We start from the raw sequence: 20,727 nt of genomic DNA, 5'->3' as shown, positions 1-20,727 counted from the left end.
TTTGCTATCCGCCTAGAGGTAGAAAAATTCCTTAAACTTTTTTTAAAAAAGTTTCATTTTAAAAGTTTTTAATTAACTTATTAAGAAAAGATTTTTCTTGTTTAAAGCATTTCCAACACTTTTAAGAGATAAAAATTCTAGGTTCATTCCTAACTTTTTAATAATAAAATTAATGCATAAGTACTTTTTTAACAAATTCTTTTTGCCCTGAATTATGAATTCAAAATTCATTTATAGATACTCCAGACAATTCCAAGAGCAGATAGCTGAACTGAATTCGGAGGCTGGGATCTCCGCGTGGGAATTGTTTTCATCTTTTACAACAAGAAAAGAGTTACGTTAAGATTTAATATTAATAGAGATTAATCTTGATTTAAGAGATTAACTTCTACCTTAATTTTCCCTCGGCTATAAACCCAAGTTATAGAATAATAGTTTGTATTCAACTATTCTGGCTAAAATTCAATTTTTCTAAACGTTTTCACTGTGTAATAGTTCAAGTTCAATAAAATGTTTAGTTAGGTCAAAATAGAAAGTCTTGCCTATGCCTAAAATTTGTTAAAAAATATAAATTAACTTTTAATTTCGATATCTAATTTTTAGATATCAGAAAATCATTGCCTAATATCATCTTTAGACTTATCGAGAAATCTTATTTACTGGAAAAGTTCATTTTAAAAAACCCAATTTCAAAAACTAATACTTTTCAAGATGTAGGTGCAGAAAAACTCTTTATTAGTGGATAATTTTATTTTACGAATTGCAATTGAATGTCAAGTGAAACTAAAGGAGAAAAAATGTGTTGAATAGTCTCTTCTAAAACTAGATGTTATGACTCACGACGGGAGGTGACTTTTTAAAGTGTGTTAATGCGCCAAAATAACTGAAGTTTATGACTGGCAGTCTTAACTGAATAAAAATAATAAATGTTTGGCAAAATTGTTTACAACCTTCCCAGTTATTTTTCCTGTTCAATTACATAGTGTTTGTTGAACTTTATTTTTTAGATTATTACTAATGCGGATAATGCCCCTTCAGTAAATACATGCCCACCTTTCGCTGGAAGTGGGCTTCCCAATCACATCTTCAGAGATCTTAAACTGACTTCAGGATCTTCAGATTCCAATCTAACTAGATAAAAAAAAACCTCTGTTGCCTCCAGCTATTCGCACAATCACGATAATCTGCGGAAGTAGTTGTTCATTGAGCTAAACGACCCTGCAAGCAAATTTCAGCTAGTCATTTCAGTTGCCGAGCGAACTCTTAAGCTCAACATATCACAAAACTTTACACCTTTAAGACGTCCAAATTCTTGTACAAAGCAGGAAGATACCAACAAGTTCTTTTAAATCTTATTGGATTTATCTTCATAAACATTTCTGTTAAAATCTGAAAACAGATGGAGAATCTCTTGTAACTGTTTTAAGAAGTTTTCCTGCAAAACAACAGAGGCGTGAACATGGTAATCTTAACCGGTTATCCCTTAAGAACGAGTACAAACCCCACTTTTCATCTTCATCACTCTCGTTTAAGGGCAAATAACTTGGGATAAACATAACTCGCAACTCCTACATTAGCATAGGATTTCAAAATGAAAAACGTTTTCTTTTTTATCATCGCAATAATTTTCTCTAATTTATGGAGTTTTTATGCATTTTTTTCTTTTTAATTTAAAAAAAAAGAGGCAAAAATTAGCCATTACTATTCACTTAGACAGGACATATTGCCCCCCGAATGGATAGCAAATTTACATAGTATTGTACATAAAGAAAGAGATCGTCATCGTTCGGATGACCTCGTTTTGTTTAGCAGTTTAACCTCTGACCTCTTCCTTCCATGTTTATGGTTTATCGTGGTGAATTGATACTCTATTCATTTGTAAATTCTAGCATTGTTACATGTAGATCATCTTAATTCTGTTGTTGTCCTTAAATGTATGCACATAAATGTAAATTTTGAACGCAATTTATGACTTTCTAATGGATACACTTGCTTTGTTGAACTGTCACTTCTTGGAGTTGGAGTTTTGGTCTATTGTTATCAATAATGCGCCTTAAGGGCTTTTAGTAAAATCTCAATACGCATTTTTGATAACCTTTTGAAGTACATATTGATAAAAATGTAACAAAGTGATAATTGTTGGTTAAATTTGTTAACTGCACCCACCGGCGAACTCTAGCTCATTACATTCACTTACTCCCATTGTTGCTTTACTTTGCAATGTTGTACTATTGGTTAGCTAATTTTCTTCAAATTTTGTTTCTATCAATGTCTTTGTTCTTGATGCTGTCCATTCGGCGAAACTAGTAATTTGTGTGATTTGAAAGAGATGCTAAAAGTTGCTGCGCTCCCTTGAAATTCCTCAAAACATTATTTTCGCTAGGAATATGTTTCAAATCACACTGATTTATCTGGTTACAGAAGTATTCGAGTGCGTGCACAAATAATCTGCCTTGTTTTGTTTCCAATTGATTCACCATTAGTTGCAAATCTTTCGGGGAACTCTTTTTTAAAAAAAGTTATCGGTGAAAAAAAGACTTCCCACTGCAAACTAGTAAGTTCTCTACAGCGACGTCACTGAACTTTAACTTAATTCTTTCTGCTTAATCGTTGCTAAGTTTATAAAACTGCCCATTCCTGCAAAAGTGCCTCGATCAAGAAAAAAAAAAAAAAAAAAAAAAAAAACAGGGCAACTTCAATGCATTAAGGTTGTATTGTTCTGTTTGACAGTGTCGTGCTGTCAACTTAGCTAGCGGACAGCCGCTGCATTATTTGAAGGCAGACAGCCCTCAGTTGTACCCAACTGGTGGGTTGGTACAAATATAATTGAAGAATTTTAATATCGCCTATGAATCTTTCGTAAACTTTGAATAAATTAACACTAACACACTGATTCAAGCCTAGTATGCACGCCTGTTATCTGGGAAAAACAAACGGTTCTTAAAGATTTGTCTCAAATCTTATATTTAACAATACCTATTGTACTTTGTGTTTATTGGGAAATTTAAAAAAAAAATTCTCTAGTAACTTTTTTTTTGTTCAGTGCCATATTTATTAATTACAATAGTAAATCTCACAACAAAGTAACGGAATTTTTTAGACTATTAACAAAAACTTACAGTTTCAAATGTTAAGTATAAGGGTTGATTAATCGCCAAAAGGTACACAAATCAGCGTGTACCCAACATTTCATTAATACTTCATTAATAGTCAAGTAATTCTACTGCATTAATTTTCATTAATAAGTTATTTTTTAGAATTTATTAGATGTCACAGACCCTTATGCTGGCCATTTTCGTCTACAAAATATAATATGTTCAAGTAGCACTGTAGATTGACTGTAATATCTAGTTATTTATAATAATCAAACTATTAATTACAGGTTAAAAAGAAAAACGTTACAAAAAATAAAAAAAAAATTATGAGGCTAAAAAATTCAAAACTTTTTTTTATAAAAAACTTACATCAATGATTTTGTTTATTTCATTTATATATTTTTATTTTTAAATACAAATCGTCGGTTTAAGTTCATTCTTTGATTAAAGCAATTGTTATTTTATGAAGTAGTCAAACGTTTATAATAATAGATAATAATTATCTGGCTTTATCGCAAATAATATAGTTTCAATTACATTCTCAATCTAGGTATTCATCCCACAATGTTGTATATATGTAATATCGGTAAGACGAATTCAAGACAGTAGCCTACTCTAACTTTGTATTTTTCTACTTTAACATGCTTGTTCATATATATGTAGATATACATATTTTTAGGACAGCTAATTATTCCAGCATTTTACTATAAGTAAAATTAGGGGGACTAAATTAAATTACAATTGAGAAATCAATAATTGTTGTTGAATAATCTACTTGTTATTAACTGTGTGTTATTTGTGCTCACGAATATTTCGGTAAGACGAATTCAAGACAGTAGCCTACTCTAACTTTGTCTTGTTCTACTTTAACATGCATGTACATATATATGTGATTTATCATAATTATAACAAAAAATATTATAAATGAAGTGGCCAGCATAAGGGTCTGTGACATCTAATAAATTCTAAAAAATAACTTATTAATGAAAATTAATGCAGTAGAATTACTTGACTATTAATGAAGTATTAATGAAATGTTGGGTACACGCTGATTTGTGTACCTTTTGGCGATTAATCAACCCTTATACTTAACATTTGAAACTGTAAGTTTTTGTTAAGGAGATTTTTGTACCTTTTGGATAGATTTTCCTTTTTGTCTATTTTACAAAGTTACATATCTTCTTTACAGATTTTTTTAAAATTTGGAATAAGCAATTCTATCATTATAATCTGATAAGGTGTTAAGTCGGAACCGTAACTACCACTGGAGAGATCTTTTTAAAGAATGATTATAGTTGCGTTCCCCCAAACCATCCTCAATAACAATTTTTTTGAAAAAGCGTTTTGAATAACATAGGAAGGTATTTGTACGTAAATAGCAAAATTAAACTGCGATTTCAGTACTTCCTTTTAAGAGGAGTAAGAAAAATAAACTACGATTGCAGTACTTCTCCCTAAAAGGCAAAGAGGCAAAGATTTTTTAATCGAACGACAATTCATTGATTTAAATCGGTTCACTCATTGATAATTTAAACGATTGCAGTACTTCCTCTTAGTAGGTGCAAGAGCATCAGCAACGTAGAGAAGCTTTAACCACTTATTCGAGCTGAATTTTATCAAAATCGGATTTAGCGTTATAGAAATATTGGTAATAATAGTTTTAGAAAGGGCCTTATTTGGGTGGGGCTAACTCCCCTCCTTATGAGGCACGGCGTCGAGACTTTTAAAGTGCAAATCTGTACAAAATTTCGATTCGAATGACAGTTCATTCATGAAAATCGGTTCACGTGTCGATAATTTGCAACGATTGCTATACTTCCCCTCAGCAAGTGTAAGAGCTGATCGCCGCTTTAATGTTACGTAGGGGAGCCCTAACCCTATCATCTTACCAAATTTTATCAAAATCGGGCCAAGATTTACAGAGTAATTAGTAATAATAATTTTGGAGGGGGCCTTGCATTAAGGGGGCTAACTCCTCTCTTGTTTAATGTACAGCGTCGAGACCCCCAAAAGGCACATCTACATAAAATTCCGAATCGAATGACACCTCATTCATGAATATCGGTTTGCGCGTTTAGGCGCTACGTTGTTTACAAAAAAGGTAACAACAAGAACAACAAGAACAAGAACATTTTTTGAAAAAGCGGTTTTTGCTCATTTTTGGCAACTTTTTTCTCGAAACCTATTAGATCTGGGTTGTTGCAAAAAAATTACAGTTATAAAGGAGGGTTTGCCCTTTATTTTAAAGAAAATTTGGGAATTTTATCTTTTATAGAAAAAGAGAAAAAAATTGTCAAAGTTGGGTGTTTTTCAACGTTACGCTTTTTCGTGCAGTTTTTGACGATCAACCCTTATACAACTGTCCTACCGGACAGTTTTAATTTAAGTATTTAATAAAAAAATAATACGACTATTAACAATAAGCCAACCAGAACGTTCAAAATTGCGAATATTTGAAACAAAATTAATCTCGGTTTTCATTTTTAGCAGTTCCCAGTATTAAGGAAATTAAAAAACAAGACTTAATTGGAAGTGAAAGAGAGAGGAAATAGAATCAAAATCACTATTTCACTTCCGCATTTACCGCCTTATTGTTTCTACTACTTGAAAAATTGAAAGCTATAAAAATTTCACAAACTTGGAAAAAATATTCAGTAGAGTCCAGTATATGGTAGATTACTATTGGTTGTTAGTGGAAAACATGCAATTTATTTTCCACGTTACACACAGCCTTTTAATAGGTGCAGAGTCAATTTATTGTTTGTGTCCGTCCTAACCAATGAGGTGGTTGCTCGGGTTCAGGGGGAGGGGACCAATAAAAATCCACACATCAATTTTCCATTCAATCAACCAATCATTCTACAATATGATTCGCCGTGTTTGGAATTGGGACTAACTGTGGGTAGTTACTCTGTCCCCTCACTGTTTCTTGATGTATGTTAGTGTGTGAAGTCAATTGAATCATTATCATTTTAATTAAACATTTTTTTTTGTAATTTTCTTTTCAATTTGGCCAGCAAATTTGGTGATATTTTGTTTTCATTCATTAATATTTTCCCTCAATGATCGAAGACATCGTGAAGATGGGCGAAATTGGGACCAAACGGATGTTCAATCTCCCAAAAATCTGATTTATCTCATGTGAAACACTCAAAATACTGTCTCTTACTGTAATCATTATAAGCAAGTTCCTCTAAACCCTAAAATTAATTTTTCCTCAGGAGTGTTTCAAATAAGTTATTTTAGAGGGGGGAAACAAAATTCATGTTGCAGCAACCCATTCTGTGTAGTGACTTTCTTCAATATTTGTAATTCCAGTAATACGAGTTTTAATATTATTCAAAATGTAATCGACAATGCCACCATACTCTCTTCACATTCAGACCCAGTTCTATCTACACGTTTCTTACAACAACAATTACGTAAACTCCCTAAAGGAATGGTTTCAAAAATGACCCTCAGTCGTGTCACATACCCTCTAGTTTACTACGACTAGATTGCCCTTCTTTTCACCTACCTGGGACTTATATATGGGCAAACTTTTGACATGGAACCACACACCCGCCTCAAACTGCAGAAACTCAAAAAACGCGACTACCTACTGGTAAGACTCTCTGACAGACGATCAATATTGACGCTAAACAACAAAGTATCTATGTATAACATGTTACTGAAACTTATTTAGACATATCTACCTATAACAAACACTAGATTTCAAATTTTTGCGCCGTAAAACTATTGCTCCCATGCTAAGTTTCTTTAAGAACCATTCGTATTGGTCTTAAAGTGGCTTTTATTTAAGATTTGATCACTAACCGACTCTCGTCTTTCCGCATATCGCGATCCTCTCATAGACCAGCTTTCATCATTGACACTTCCATACAACCCCAACTGTCGACTGAGAAGCCGCGTGATTCATTTGGCGTTGAAGGTCCAATAATTGATTCATTGGAGAGCCACCAATAGGTGGGTAACTCCTCACCTGTTATTGTGGCAGTTACTTTTTGCAGGAGCAAACCTGCAATTGTAAATTTCCAGTTATATATAGTTTCTTAGTATTATATAGCTAATAGAATTGTTTCAAAGAGAGATGTTTCTTCACATACTTATCGAAGTAATCACAAAATACTGGAAAATCGCTTCAGTGAAGTCGCACTCCCTTAGAATTAACCATATTTCAAAACAGAATGCTAATGTTCACCTAAAATTTAATTACTGATGTAAAACCTAATAACAGAAATAATTTAGAATTAACATGAATTTCCTAAAATGAAGGGGGAGTACATTTTGACCATTCCTTTTTTTTTTATTCATGCCTGATGATAAAAATAGGCAACTTATACATTTTTATCTTTGTGTACATAAAATGCGTATACCATTCACAAAAGAATGTTATGTTTGGGCAAAGCAATAATACACTAGATCACATGATTGTGTCTGATATAAGCAAATACAATGCTGTCAGTCGGATGTATTTGTTGAGGAACTCGCAAGTAGGAATAGTGGGGAGATTTCACCAATCCCTACCACTGTGAACCATCATCAGTTTCTGTTCAGTCTTTGCTCATAGCTCATAGTTCGTGTGCACGTGATAATGTGTAGTAACCTCCTCAAATGTGCTTGTGTTTAGGAGTAGTAACTAGCATTTTCCTAAATAATATTCATTGTGTAAAATTAGTGACCATTTTAGATCGTTCAATCTTTTTTATTGGTTACAGTATATTTAATTTTTTATGAAAGGTTTTACAGTTGATTTTTTTTTTCTCTCTTCAGGAACGGACATTAAAGCTGAAGCTGAATAGATACATCATTTACTGGAGTTAAAGTGTTGAATTCATCATTTGAAAACCATTCATAGAAGATAATCCATCCGTTTGGAGGAGGCAGCACGTAGGTAACTCAAATACAAAACATTTGATTTGTTCATAATAACTTGAAAAATAATATCTATTTTTAAGTTCTATTGTTAAGTATTTTGAGGGATTAGTAGCATAGTAAATGTTTCTAAACAGTAGTTTGAAGAGCAGACAATCTTAATACTACGTTCGAGAAAGTAAGGGAAGGTTTTTGTGTGGGTGTATGTATAGTTTTAGGGTTTTGACGCCCTTTGCGCTTGTTCAGGGGTGTCCCTTCTTCGTCTTACCCTCGTTGTTACTTCCTTTCTGAAAGCTCAGTACCCCCTTTAACTATTCCCAACCCCCCTACTTGCGAGTATAAAGGTTGACGTTGAGGAATGCAAACTATGTTTTGTATCCCCTAGAATGTTCCATAACAACACTTAGTTTGTTAGGTTCGTCTCCTCAATTCTCTTTAGCTTATCCCTCATTCTAACCTGTCCTCTCTCTCTCTCTTTCTCTCTCATGACGTAGTGTGTACGTTGCCCACGAATTTTCACAAAAGCGATAATTCATGATGTCGGAACACCGCCAACCAAAGTGGCTTTCTAAGTTGTTCCAACTTCTCTCTGCAGATAGTCCGTTGTCTTTAGCTGTATGCGTAACAACAGAGACATTATTATTACTCTCTGACCATCAACACTGTGTTACACCCCATGAGTATACTACTTCACAATTAGCTAGTTCCTGTATTTACCTAATCACTATAAATAGTCTCATAGGATTCAAAAAGTTTAACCAAACTCTCTACGACGAGTTTTGTCAGTATTTAGATAAAATATTCAACATTAGTATCATTTCATTTATTCATTCTAGAAATTTTATTAATTGATAATTTAATAAGAAAAGTGTCCCGTAACTTAAATAGAAAACACCCGAAATTTTTGCAATTTTATTAAAATCAGATTTTTTTTTTTGCTGCAAATTCAGTATTTTAGAGACATTATTAATTGCTATTAACATGATAAAGATGATGAAACCGTTCTCAGTACAAGAAAAAGCTTTGTAGGAGAAAATGCTCCCTTTAAACTTTAAAGCCTTTTAGAGTTTAAAGAACTTTTCGGAAATGTAAGACCATTATATTACACTGAAACTACTCTTTGGAGGGGTGGGGGAGGGTAAAATAAATCAGCATCCAACCCCCAAGTACGCTAAAATGTTTTAAAAAAGAACTTCTAAATTAAGCGCTTATTCGTATGTATGAAGTAAACAAATAAAAAAATCAAGTAAAAAATTGCGGAGTCATTTTCGAGACACCATCAAAACTCTATAAAAAACATTTCAGTAGCTCGTAACGGCCACTTCAGGATTTTAATCGCTAACTTACTGTCCGCACCAGTCAAGTGTTAACCAAACCGTTATATCAATTACTTGGGAGTTTTCGCTTTTGAAACATTTTGGTTAATTCTAAACGACAGTTTCTATGATAATTTAAGGCCTTGTAGATATCATCTCAGAAACTTGTCATGTTCGCTTTCCATTAGTTTATCATTCCTCCTTTTAAAGGGGGAAGAATGCAATTGTTTTAATCGGGAAAACGTGTATTTTTAGATTCCCCTACATTTAGTAGGAAAGTTCATAGAACTTTAGTGTAAATAATATTCTGAGATCTTAACCTTAGTAATTTCTCTTCAAACTGTAGAATATTTCTTACATTGTTCACTCAATATATTTTAATGTACTCATGAGGAAAGTTATATCAAGTTTTCGCCAAAAGATCCCTAGTCATGAGGTGATTATTTTGAATATAATTAATACTTAATTTGAAGTCGTTATGATTTTTGAAAATGGTTTTACTAGCCAATATATGGTTACTTTTTATCCTCTTCCAAATTATTTATACTCTTAAGGGGATCCCATTTCGATCCTAAAAATGTTAATTTCTCGTACTTCTATTCTTGAAGATAAAATTCCTACGGGGAGATCGTGGGATGAAAGTCAGCTGCCTACCTTCAGATTTGTCTCTAACGATTGTTGCTATTAAAATCACAATCAACGGCAAAAAAGTTATTAAACTTTTATTATAAGAAGCTTGGAGTAAACCTAAATCTTTTTATGTAAACACTAATAAAATTATAAATTTTTAGGAGAAAACCTTTACTAATTAAGTTGATATAAAACTTATAGAACTTAGGGCTTATTTGTCCTCTCGTTTCAAAGGAAGCGCGTAGTTCTGGAAACACTTCTTAAATATCAGTCAAGAATCGTTCCAGAGACTCATCCTTTCTTCCTGCTAAAGCGATCTTCAAATTCGGCATTTTAGCCACAAAGTTAATTCTCAATAATTTTATTATATACATGCCGTTACAGTACAATTCAATGAAATAGAACTTACCCTGCCCTCTCTCCTAGAAACTGCCCGTACTTTTTCTTCTAAAAGAACCCATTACCCCACACAGCTCGTCTCAGCTTTGATGTATTCCCTAACTTTCGGCCATTAAGGCCTCTTTGCGCACAAAGTTCAAAGAATCATTTACAAGAACTTAAATACCTTGTTCTCTAGGACCCTAATAAGGTTTTGTATCTGGTGAAAACTTGACCTAATGATTCTACTCTCTCATTTTCAAATTAACAAATTTGAAATCTTAGCAGTTTCAACATTTTTTGAGTAACGCTAACCCCACACATATCACGTTGAATAAATAAAAGGACACTTGCGTTTATCTTAAATTGGAATAAATGTGAATTTTGTTTGTGAGCTACTATTAATTTGCTCCAGTCGTAATTAAAACTGTCCGGTAGGACAGTTGTATAAGGGTTGATCATCAAAAACTGCACGAAAAAGCGTAACGTTAAAAAACACCCAACTTTGACAATTTTTTTCTCTTTTTCTATAAAAGATAAAATTCCCAAATTTTCTTTGAAATAAAGGGCAAATCCTCCTTTATAGCTGTAATTTTTTTTGCAACAACCTAGATTTGATAGATTTTGAGAAAAAAGATGCTGAAAATGTGCAAAAACGGCATTTTCAAAAAATGTTCTTGTTCTTGTTCTTCTTGTTCTTCTTCTTCTTCTTCTTGTTGTTGTTGTTGTTGTTGTTGTTACCTTTTTTGTAAACAACGTAGCGCCTAAACGCGTGAACCGATTTTCATGAATGAGGTATCATTAGAGTCGAAATGTTATGTAGATGTGCCTTTTGGGGGTCTCGACCCTGTACATCAAATGGGAGAGGAGTTAGCCCCGTTTATGTAAGGCCCCCTCCAAAATTATTATCATTAATTACTCTGTAAATCTTAGCCCGATTTTGATAAAATTTGGTAGGATGACAGGGTTAGGGCTCCCCTACGTAACATTAAAGCGACGATCTGCTTTTACACTTGTTAAGGGGAAGTATAGCAATCGTTTCAAATTATCGAAACGTAAACCTATTTTCATGAATGAAGTGTCATTCGAATCGAAATTTTGTACAGATATAAAGTATAATTAAAAATTCGATTTCAAATTTCGATTTCCCTCTTTGAATGAGTTTTTTCTCTTTTTCTTCACAGACAGTTTTTAATAATAATAACAACAATAATAATAATTAAAACTGTCCGGTAGGACAGTTGTATAAGGGTTGATCATCAAAAACTGCACGAAAAAGCGTAACGTTGAAAAACACCCAACTTTGACAATTTTTTTCTCTTTTTCTATAAAAGATAAAATTCCCAAATTTTCTTTATAATGTAGGGCAAACCCTCCTTTATAACTGTAATTTTTTTGCAACAACCTAGATTTGATAGGTTTTGAGAAAAAAGATGCTGAAAATGAGCAAAAACGGCATTTTCAAAAAATGTTCTTGTTCTTGTTCTTCTTGTTCTTCTTCTTGTTGTTGTTGTTGTTACCTTTTTTGTAAACAACGTAGCGCCTAAACGCGTGAACCGATTTTCATGAATGAGGTATCATTCGAGTCGGAATGTTATGTAGATGTGCCTTTTGGGGGTCTCGACCCTGTACATCAAATGGGAGAGGAGTTAGCCCCTTTTATGTAAGGCCCCCTCCAAAATTATTATCATTAATTACTCTGTAAATCTTAGCCCGATTTTGATAAAATTTGGTAGGATGACAGGGTTAGGGTTCCCCTACGTAACATTAAAGCGACGATCTGCTCCTTCACTTGTTAAGGGGAAGTATTGCAATCGTTTCAAATTATCGAAACGTGAACCGATTTTCATGAATGAAGTGTCATTCGAATCGAAATTTTGTACAGATTTGCACTTTAAAAGTCTCGACGCTGTGCCTCATAAGGAGGGGAGTTTGCCCCACCCAAGTAAGGCCCTTTCTAAAACTATTATTACCAATATTTCTATAACGCTTAGTCCGATTTTGATAAAATTCAGCCCGAATAAGTGGTTAAAGCTCCTCTACGTGGCTGTGAAGTGCCATCATGCTCTTACACCTACTAAGAGGAAGTACTGCAATCGTTAAAATTTTCAATGAGTGAACCGATTTTCATTAATGAATTGTAGTTCGATTCAAAATCTTTGCCTCTTTGCCTTTTAGGGAGAAGTACTGTAATCGCAGTTTATTTTTCTTACTCCTCTTAAAGGGAAGTACTGAAATCGCAGTTTAATTTTGCTATTTACGTACAAATTACCTTCCTATTTTATTCAAAACGCTTTCTCAAAAAAATTGTTATTGAGGATGGTTTGGGGACCGCAACTATAATCATTCTTTAAAAAGATCTCTCCAGTGGTAGTAACTCCGACTTAACACCTTTTCAGGTTATAATGATACAATTAAAATTTATTATTCCAAATTTTAAAAAAATCTGTAAAGCAGATATGTAACTTTGCAAAATAGACAAAAAGGAAAATCCATCCAAAAGGTACAAAAATCTCTTTAACAAAAACTTACAGTTTAAAATGTTAAGTATAAGGGTTGATTAAACGCCTCGTGCCTCATAAGGAGGGGAGTTTGCCCCACCCAAATAAGGCCCTTTCTAAAACTATTATTACCAATATTTCTATAACGCTTAGTCCGATTTTGATAAAATTCAGCTCGAATAAGTGGTTAAAGCTCCTCTACGTTGCTGATTCTCTTGCTCCTACTAAGAGGAAGTACTGCAATCGTTTAAATTATCAATGAGTTAACCGATTTAAATCAATGAATTGTTCGATTAAAAAATCTTTGCCTCTTTGCCTTTTAGGGAGAAGTACTGCAATCCTAGTTTATTTTTCTTACTCCTCTTAAAAGGAAGTACTGAAATCGCAGTTTAATTTTGCTATTTACGTACAAATACCTTCCTATGTTATTCAAAACGCTTTTTAAAAAAAATTGTTATTGAGGATGGTTTGGGAGCCGCAACTACAATCATTTTTTAAAAAGATCTCTCCAGTGGTAGTTACGGTTCCGACTTAACACCTTATCAGGTTATAATGATAGAATTGCCTATTCCAAATTTTAAAAAAATCTGTAAAGCAGATATGTAACTTTGTAAAATAGACAAAAAGGAAAATCTATCCAAAAGGTACAAAAATCTCCTTAACAAAAACTTACAGTTTAAAATGTTAAGTATAAGGGTTGATTAAACGCCAAAAGGTACACAAATCAGCGAGTACCCAACATTTCATTAATACTTCATTAATATTTAAGTAATTCTACTGCATTAATTTTCATTAATAAGTTATTTTTTAGAATTTATTAGATATCACAGACCTTTATGCTGGCCACTTCATTTATATTATTTTTTTGTTATAATTATGATAAATCACATATACGTACATGCATGTTAAAGTAAAGATAAAGTTAGAGTAGGCTACTGTCTTGAATTCGTCTTACCGAAATATTCGTGAGCACAATTAACACACAGTTAATAACAAGTAGATTATTAAACAATAATTATTCATTTCTCTATTGTAATTTAATTTAGTCCCCCTAATTTTACTTATAGTAAAATACTGGAATAATTAGCTGTCCTAAATATATGCATATCTTATTTACTTTATATTGCATATATACAACATTGTGGGAAGAACACCTAGATGGAGAATGTAATTGAAGAAAACTATATTATTTGCGATAAAGCCAGATAATTATTACTTATTATTATAAACGTTTGACTACTTCATACAATAACAATTACTTTAATCGAAGAATGAACTAAAACCGACGATTTTTATTTAAGAAATAAAAATAAATAAATAAAATAAACAAAATCATTGATGTAAGTTGGTGTAAGCATTTTTTTAAACAAGATTTTGAATTTTTTAGCCTCATATTTTTATTTTATTTTTTATAACAGTTTTTTTTTAACCTGTAATTAATAGTTTGATTATTATAAATAACTATATATTACAGTCAATCTACAGTGCTACTTGAACATATATTTTGTAGACGAAAATGGCCAGCATAAGGGTCTGTGATATCTAATAAATTCTAAAAAATAACTTATTAATGAAAATTAATGCAGTAGAATTACTTAAATATTAATGAAGTATTAATGAAATGTTGGGTACTCGCTGATTTGTGTACCTTTTGGCGTTTAATCAACCCTTATACTTAACATTTTAAACTGTAAGTTTTTGTTAAGGAGATTTATATATATTTGTGCGTGTATATATATTTATTTTCTCTCATCTCTTTGTCAGAGTCCAGTTGAGTACTAACTTCCTGTTTGTATTTTATCTTACTTTGTAGAGAGGAAGCACCCGCCACTTTGTAATCGTCACTACTTTTACAGTGTATGAGTTCAGATTCTATTTCATCTTCTCTTTAGAATATACACCATACAGATCTTAAGATTTCTGCTAAATTTCTTTTGTCAGCCAATTGAAGAGAAGATAACCTTAAGCAATTATTTATATAACTTTCTCACCGCTACTGCCCTAGAGAAATAAATAAATTTATTTTAAAATACATATATATCGTACATAAATTGAAGAAGTCCCAATGTGCGCAACGTAGAGACAATTAAGATTGGACAAGGAGATAATACGCAGTGTAAAAAAAAGAAAAACTGCGGGTAACTCCAGAAAGAGAAAGTAATATCATCGTACAGATTTTCGATTCTGAGATAGCATCGAAAGACCTACTAATTTGAGGCCCACAGAATCCGCTAAACTGGTTTTAAAAAAAATTGTTCGTGTGCGTAACTCCACCCGTTTGTCTGCAGAATGTGTGGGTCAGCCAGCATGACTCAAAAAATGAAAAATTGGTGGAAGTTGAAGTTTGGTATTTTGATTCTCTGCCACCGTGGGGCTCCTGCGATAAGTTTTTTTTAGAAAACAAAAGATCAGTTAAACTGAAAAGCCATTTCATTTTCTTGATTTTCTCAAAACCAGTTTCGCTTGCAACATTTTTCAAGAAAGGGAAGTTTTGGGGAAGGGGTTCTCTCTTGAGTTTAACGTCTGGACTCATTTCCTGTTTACATTGATAGAACTTAAACGTAAATGAAAGCCCACATTTGAAGAGAAACGGTTGAATTATCGGTGACATTTTATAGAATAAATTTGAATTGTTTCGGCGATTTCCACTCCCCCAAAACTCCTGAAACTTTCAGTTTCAAAAATATTCTATTTTCAGTGTGAATATTGCTGTGAGAGAAAATCGGGTTAGCGCCAAATTTATTTTTGTAATAAATAACTTACAGTTAGTAAACTTTAATTAAACGCTCGTCGTTGCAATGTACATTTGAAAGTAAATTTTTGGAACATGGCCAAATTCCACAATATTGACGACATCGCCAATTTATGAAAATCTAATCATCCATTCTTTAATTTAAACGATTAATTTGTTACACGTGATTCGTTAAACATGAATGCACTCGTATTTTTTTTTTTTTTTTTCTAAGATAAAATCTCTTGAAGATATCGTGTGATTTTGTTTTATTTCAAAATATTTCATTAGTTTAAATATGTAAAAAACCTGGTGTAAAACACACGAGTTCCTTAATCTACCATTCTTGCAGTTATTATGCAAAGTCGGATTATTTAATTCAGAGTAAAGCAGCAGTAAAGTAAAATAATCGCCTATTTTTTTTTTCAGTCGGGATGAAAGTCCAACTGCTAATATCCACTGAATATAGTGGTTATGGTATTGGTGTAAGAGGTCTCCAGTGTGGACTCTGTGTAACTACTTGTTACAGTTTAGAAAAAATGTTCAATGAAACAATCCGTGGGTAGTAAACAAACAAAAAAATGCTAATAAAAAAACACTTCGGAATGAAGCCTACTTAGGTAGGCTTATCCCTCCTGGGAAACTCACTTTTCACGAAAAACATTTCAATTAAAACTGAGCAGAGAGTTCAGTATCAATTAGTTGTCGGAGAAATTCGCTCTTCCGTTGATATAATTATCTTCCAACTTGGCGTTTTTACAACTCATTTAACTCTCATTGAATTGTAATAGGCGCTACATTACATTGAACTGTAGCGCAGTTAAGGGGAGCTTACCCAACAACACCAACTCCTAAGTCGAATTTTCTGAAAAAATGTTCCATTTTAAAAGCAATAGTTTTACAAAATGTTTTCCAAAAATTATGCCAAGTTTAATGATAATCGTCGGAGCAATTTGGCAATAAAATACTGATAAGTAAAAACTCCACTCAGTTGAGGAATTATTTAAGTAAGTGACTGTCAAGCCCATGCTGCACCTCAAACGAAATATATGTTTACATTTTCCATGGAATCTTCAATTGATAAATGAACGCTATTTAGTTTTTAATTTATCATTTACAGTTTTTTTTTTTTTACTTCGATTTATATATTGAATGTACCATAAAGCCAAATCCACGGCTACCTAAACGTCTATTGAAGCTGTGCTAAAAGTCAAGCGTTTTCCCAAAGAATATAATCGTGTACTGATTTGAATGAGTTGGTGAGCTAGACATAGCCTGTGTGGGTACACTAATTGCAAGAAGTTGCAGATAACCCCATGTGGTTCGTTTTTAACAAAAAGAAAATTATGCGAATAATGGTAATAGAGGACACGGATGTTAATAGAATTGTCTGGTGTGACTGGTCTGGATATGCCCTAAACAAGTTCAGGAAATTCTGAATGATAACACCAGAAGACGTCATTTTATAGAATCGATTTTCTTTTTTTTGTTCAGGTTGCAGTTTATACTAAAACTGTTCCAATGATTTTGGTTGTTAGATCGTGTACCCACCCATCACGTACTTGTAAAGCTATCTATTTATTTGATACGATTTCCATGACAATGCATTTTAAGGCAGCACTTGAGATAAGTTGTTATCACTGGGGGGATACAGTTTGTTTTGTTGTTTCACTTTAGTCTGCCTCATTTTGAGGTTTGTGATCTACATGGACCTGAGAAATCCTTACTAAGTGTAGTTACATCCAATATACTATTACTGTGTTAGCGTCAATTTTTTTCTATCAAAGCTTAAAAGAGAAACGAGGCAATGAAAACATGAAAAAACTTAGATCTTTGACTGAAAGCTGAGATATGAATTCTGTGATTACATTGAAATATTTGGTTTGACGGATATGAATATTAACTTCTGCTCGTTGTTTAAATGCTGTATGCTTACACTTTTTCTTAATAAATGTAAAAGATTATTATTTCTCTCCTGGGCCCAATGTATTTGACATAGAAGTACGCTATTTAAGCAGTACCATGAGAGTAAGAATGGCAGAGTTGTAAAATTTATATCATCACTTTTTCCAATTTTGTTTTTATAGCAATTACATAAACAGTATTTCATTTCTCAGAAAATTTGTGGGCGCTGATGTTTTTTCCCCCTCATGTAAATAATTGTTTTTTTACTTCCAATCCAGATGACCTAGTTAAAAATTGGAAAATATGAGAATTTATTTGTTTTTCTAAGAGTCTTCAACCAACAAATCTTATTAATGTAGGGTGCCGTGAAGAGTTTGGAAAACTGTGTCAACATTAAATATTTGTGTTTTCAAAGAAAAGTAGTGAAGTAGTTCTAAAAGAAAAAAAATGCCAATGTACAATCAACCTGGGTTGATAAGGCTTATGTCCTTCTCAGCCACCGTTATTCCTCGCCCTTTCCTCACAACTTTATTTCACTCGCAAGTAATCGGAGGTCCATTTTGTGTTGAAAGGCATCATTATTCACCGTAGAGTGATCAAAGAAAAATTTATGGATGTAGATATTTTAGGGGAGTATGTTTTTATCCCCGCTTTCCACATATCTTAAGAGTTCAATATTTTTTGTTGGTGATAAAACACATGTCAACGACCTCAATGTGCATCATAAATAATCATCTAAAAAGCTATGGTAGGTGTGAATGATTAGAACTTTGACCACATCATGGGGGTATGGCATCGTCAGAAACGACAAGCATTATCATCAAAAAAATTTAAAGAAGTTCCGTCAATTGTAGGATGAGGAACGCTTGAAGTTAAAGTCAAGGGTGTTGATGTCTATTTCTTATTGTTCAGAATCTTAAATTATTAGTATATGTTCCAAAAAAGTTAAATTCAATTCATAAATGAGTTTCAGAATATTACGCTAATATAAACTGCTTAGAATATTGCCAACTATATATAATTAGTAGTTGGATGATAAAACTCTTAATTAACTGTACATTTGTTTTTGAATTGAAACTGTTTACTCAAATATTCTTGCGGCTGTGATGCCCGCAGGAAATTTCTTTATTATAAAGGAAAATATATTATACCATGAAATGTTCCCTGCAACAAAGTGTTTGCCAAACTTTATTAACTACTGATCTCATATATAAAATATTTCCCGAAACCAGATGTGTATAAACATTTTCAGAAACAAATTTAAACTAATGTTCAATTTTTATTATTATTTTTGTTTCAGGATGGAACAGAATAAGCATCTGATCAGCTCTGCTACGGACCCTTATCATTCTCTTGTCCAGTGTTTTGTTTTTGAGGCCAACTGGACGGAGAACTGATAAGGGCCTGTGGGTCATTTGAGCTTTTACAACATTCATGCTGTAGATCTTCCAAATGCAGTCACTCCAAGAACAGAATAGGATGCAAGTCAACAAATTTATTGATTTTAAGTTTGGAATAATTCAAACTTTTAAAACTAGTCTGAAGTATATTGTTCTTTGAAAGATGACGCTTAAATATAAATCAGAAATAAAGCCAAATTCTTGATATTTAAAATTGAATTTTGATCCGTATGTTGTCATTAATTTTGCTGTATAAGTTTGTTTCAAATTCTTTTGTGTCATTCTCAAGTGCATTTTTTTTTACTCTAAAGGGGGAACATTCATTGCTTTTGAGTATGTGTACATATTGATAAGATAAGAGAGGCCTGTCGTCATAACGCTGGCCTATTGATTGTAGTTTAATTTCATGTTACTCAGTAAGAAATATTTTATATTATTATTTAAAACAAATCAAATAATAATGTCTGACATTTAGGACCTTTAATTTGTTTCCAGAAAAAATGTCTCAACACTTATTGTCCCAATGTGGCCCATAAATTAGTTTGTGCAAGACAAAATTAGTTTTATGGATTGCTCAAATAAACAGCTGCGGCTTTTTAATTGAATTGCTTGAAAGTTTCCTCCTTCAAAATATTATTTACCTTTGCAATAAGAAGCTTCCAGAAGCGTGTTTTTAAATGAGTGCAAGCAAAAGGATGCAGAGCGCTCTAATCCAAATTGAAATCCTGTTGCCAATAAGAATTGTTTTTATTAATTGATTGCACTATTTGTATTAATTGAAAAAAATTAATTAAAATGAATTGAATAGATATTACAATGTCAGGCATTCGACAGCCTCTGATGCTCTTCCATTTTCTGCTTACATCAAAGTACTTTTGTTGAAATAAGTTAAACGGGATTCTTTGTGTCTGGATAGTAGGATTCTTAATAGAGCGCTTAAAAATCAAGTCCAAAGTACTTAAATTTTCTCTTTGACCAATCAGAGTAAACATTGCGATCCTGACAAGTGATCAAAAGTTCTTTTTAATTTAAACGAAAAAAAAAGAAAAGGAATATGCTTTTTCCAGGAAAAGCCTTACTTTTCTTTCTCAAAGAATGTACTTGAACATAGTTAATAAGCAATGATTTTATTGATAAAAAATGAAGTTTTTTTTGTTCTAATGTTTGGACGCTGTTACAAATGTTTAAAAAAAGAAATAGAATCTTCTTAAATAAGAAATCTTGTTTTTATTTTTTATTTTAATCCTATCTTCTTTATTTGCTTACAATTCCTCCTATTTCTTTAGATTAGAGCCGAATTTGAACAATACCCTCCAATAAATATCAACACACTAACAAGCACTACTATTTACAGAAAACATGGGAGCTTTAATAGAAAGATTATTCAATAAAGTGTCTAATTAGCAGATTAGTCAAGGATTTGTTTCTTAAAATAAGTTATTTGCCTTAAGTCACTTTACTAATCGTGCTTAATTCTTTTTTCTCTCTTTTAAATAGAATGTTTTTTTTAAACTTAAGTATTCTCTCTGAATAACATTTCTTAGATCCTCTTATTTACTAGAACAGTATTATTTTCTATGCAATAGCCTCGAAGTTCACTTTTGCGAGGATACCGTGAACAACACTTGTATGTGTGGCCGATAGCCACCTGGCGTCAAATTTGCTTCGAATGTTTTATCTTGCTGCAAAAGGATTGCTCGACCTGAAAGGTTCGCATCCAGGGGCAGTTCGTCCGACTTATCATTGCCCAAATGGCTGAAACTAGGGTATGAGCTAGTGTGAGAGGCTTTGGCGAGAGACTGACTTTTACAAGCCACCCCTAAAATTGGGACAAATATAAATTAAATCGTTCAGAAAATATATATATGTATATACATATGCATATATATACATATA

The 20,727-nt window shown here is 32.5% G+C and overlaps 1 protein-coding gene across 4 annotated transcripts in view; it reads left to right on the top strand.

Moving 5' to 3' along the window:
* LOC141453810 (uncharacterized) overlaps positions 1–20,202 on the top strand; it is a 90,451-nt gene extending 70,249 nt beyond the window's left edge. For 2 of the 4 annotated variants that reach the window (XR_012458193.1, XM_074127448.1), the window contains one exon: positions 7,869–12,796. Coding sequence is in view for 1 of the 4 variants with exons in the window: in XM_074127448.1 (XP_073983549.1) it covers positions 7,869–7,897 (29 nt within the window). In the remaining 3 variants the exon portion in view is untranslated. Of the gene's footprint in view, positions 1–7,868; positions 12,797–18,731 lie in introns of those variants that run through there. The other 2 variants (XR_012458192.1, XR_012458191.1) reach the window with 2 other exon arrangements.
* Positions 20,203–20,727: the final 525 nt, after the last annotated feature.

This window comes from Rhodnius prolixus, unplaced genomic scaffold, assembly GCF_049639745.1.
Source record: "Rhodnius prolixus isolate KJV_2025 unplaced genomic scaffold, Rpr scaffold_3, whole genome shotgun sequence".
In the NCBI taxonomy this organism is placed as follows: domain Eukaryota; kingdom Metazoa; phylum Arthropoda; class Insecta; order Hemiptera; family Reduviidae; genus Rhodnius; species Rhodnius prolixus.
This window is presented reverse-complemented; position numbering and strand designations above follow the sequence as displayed.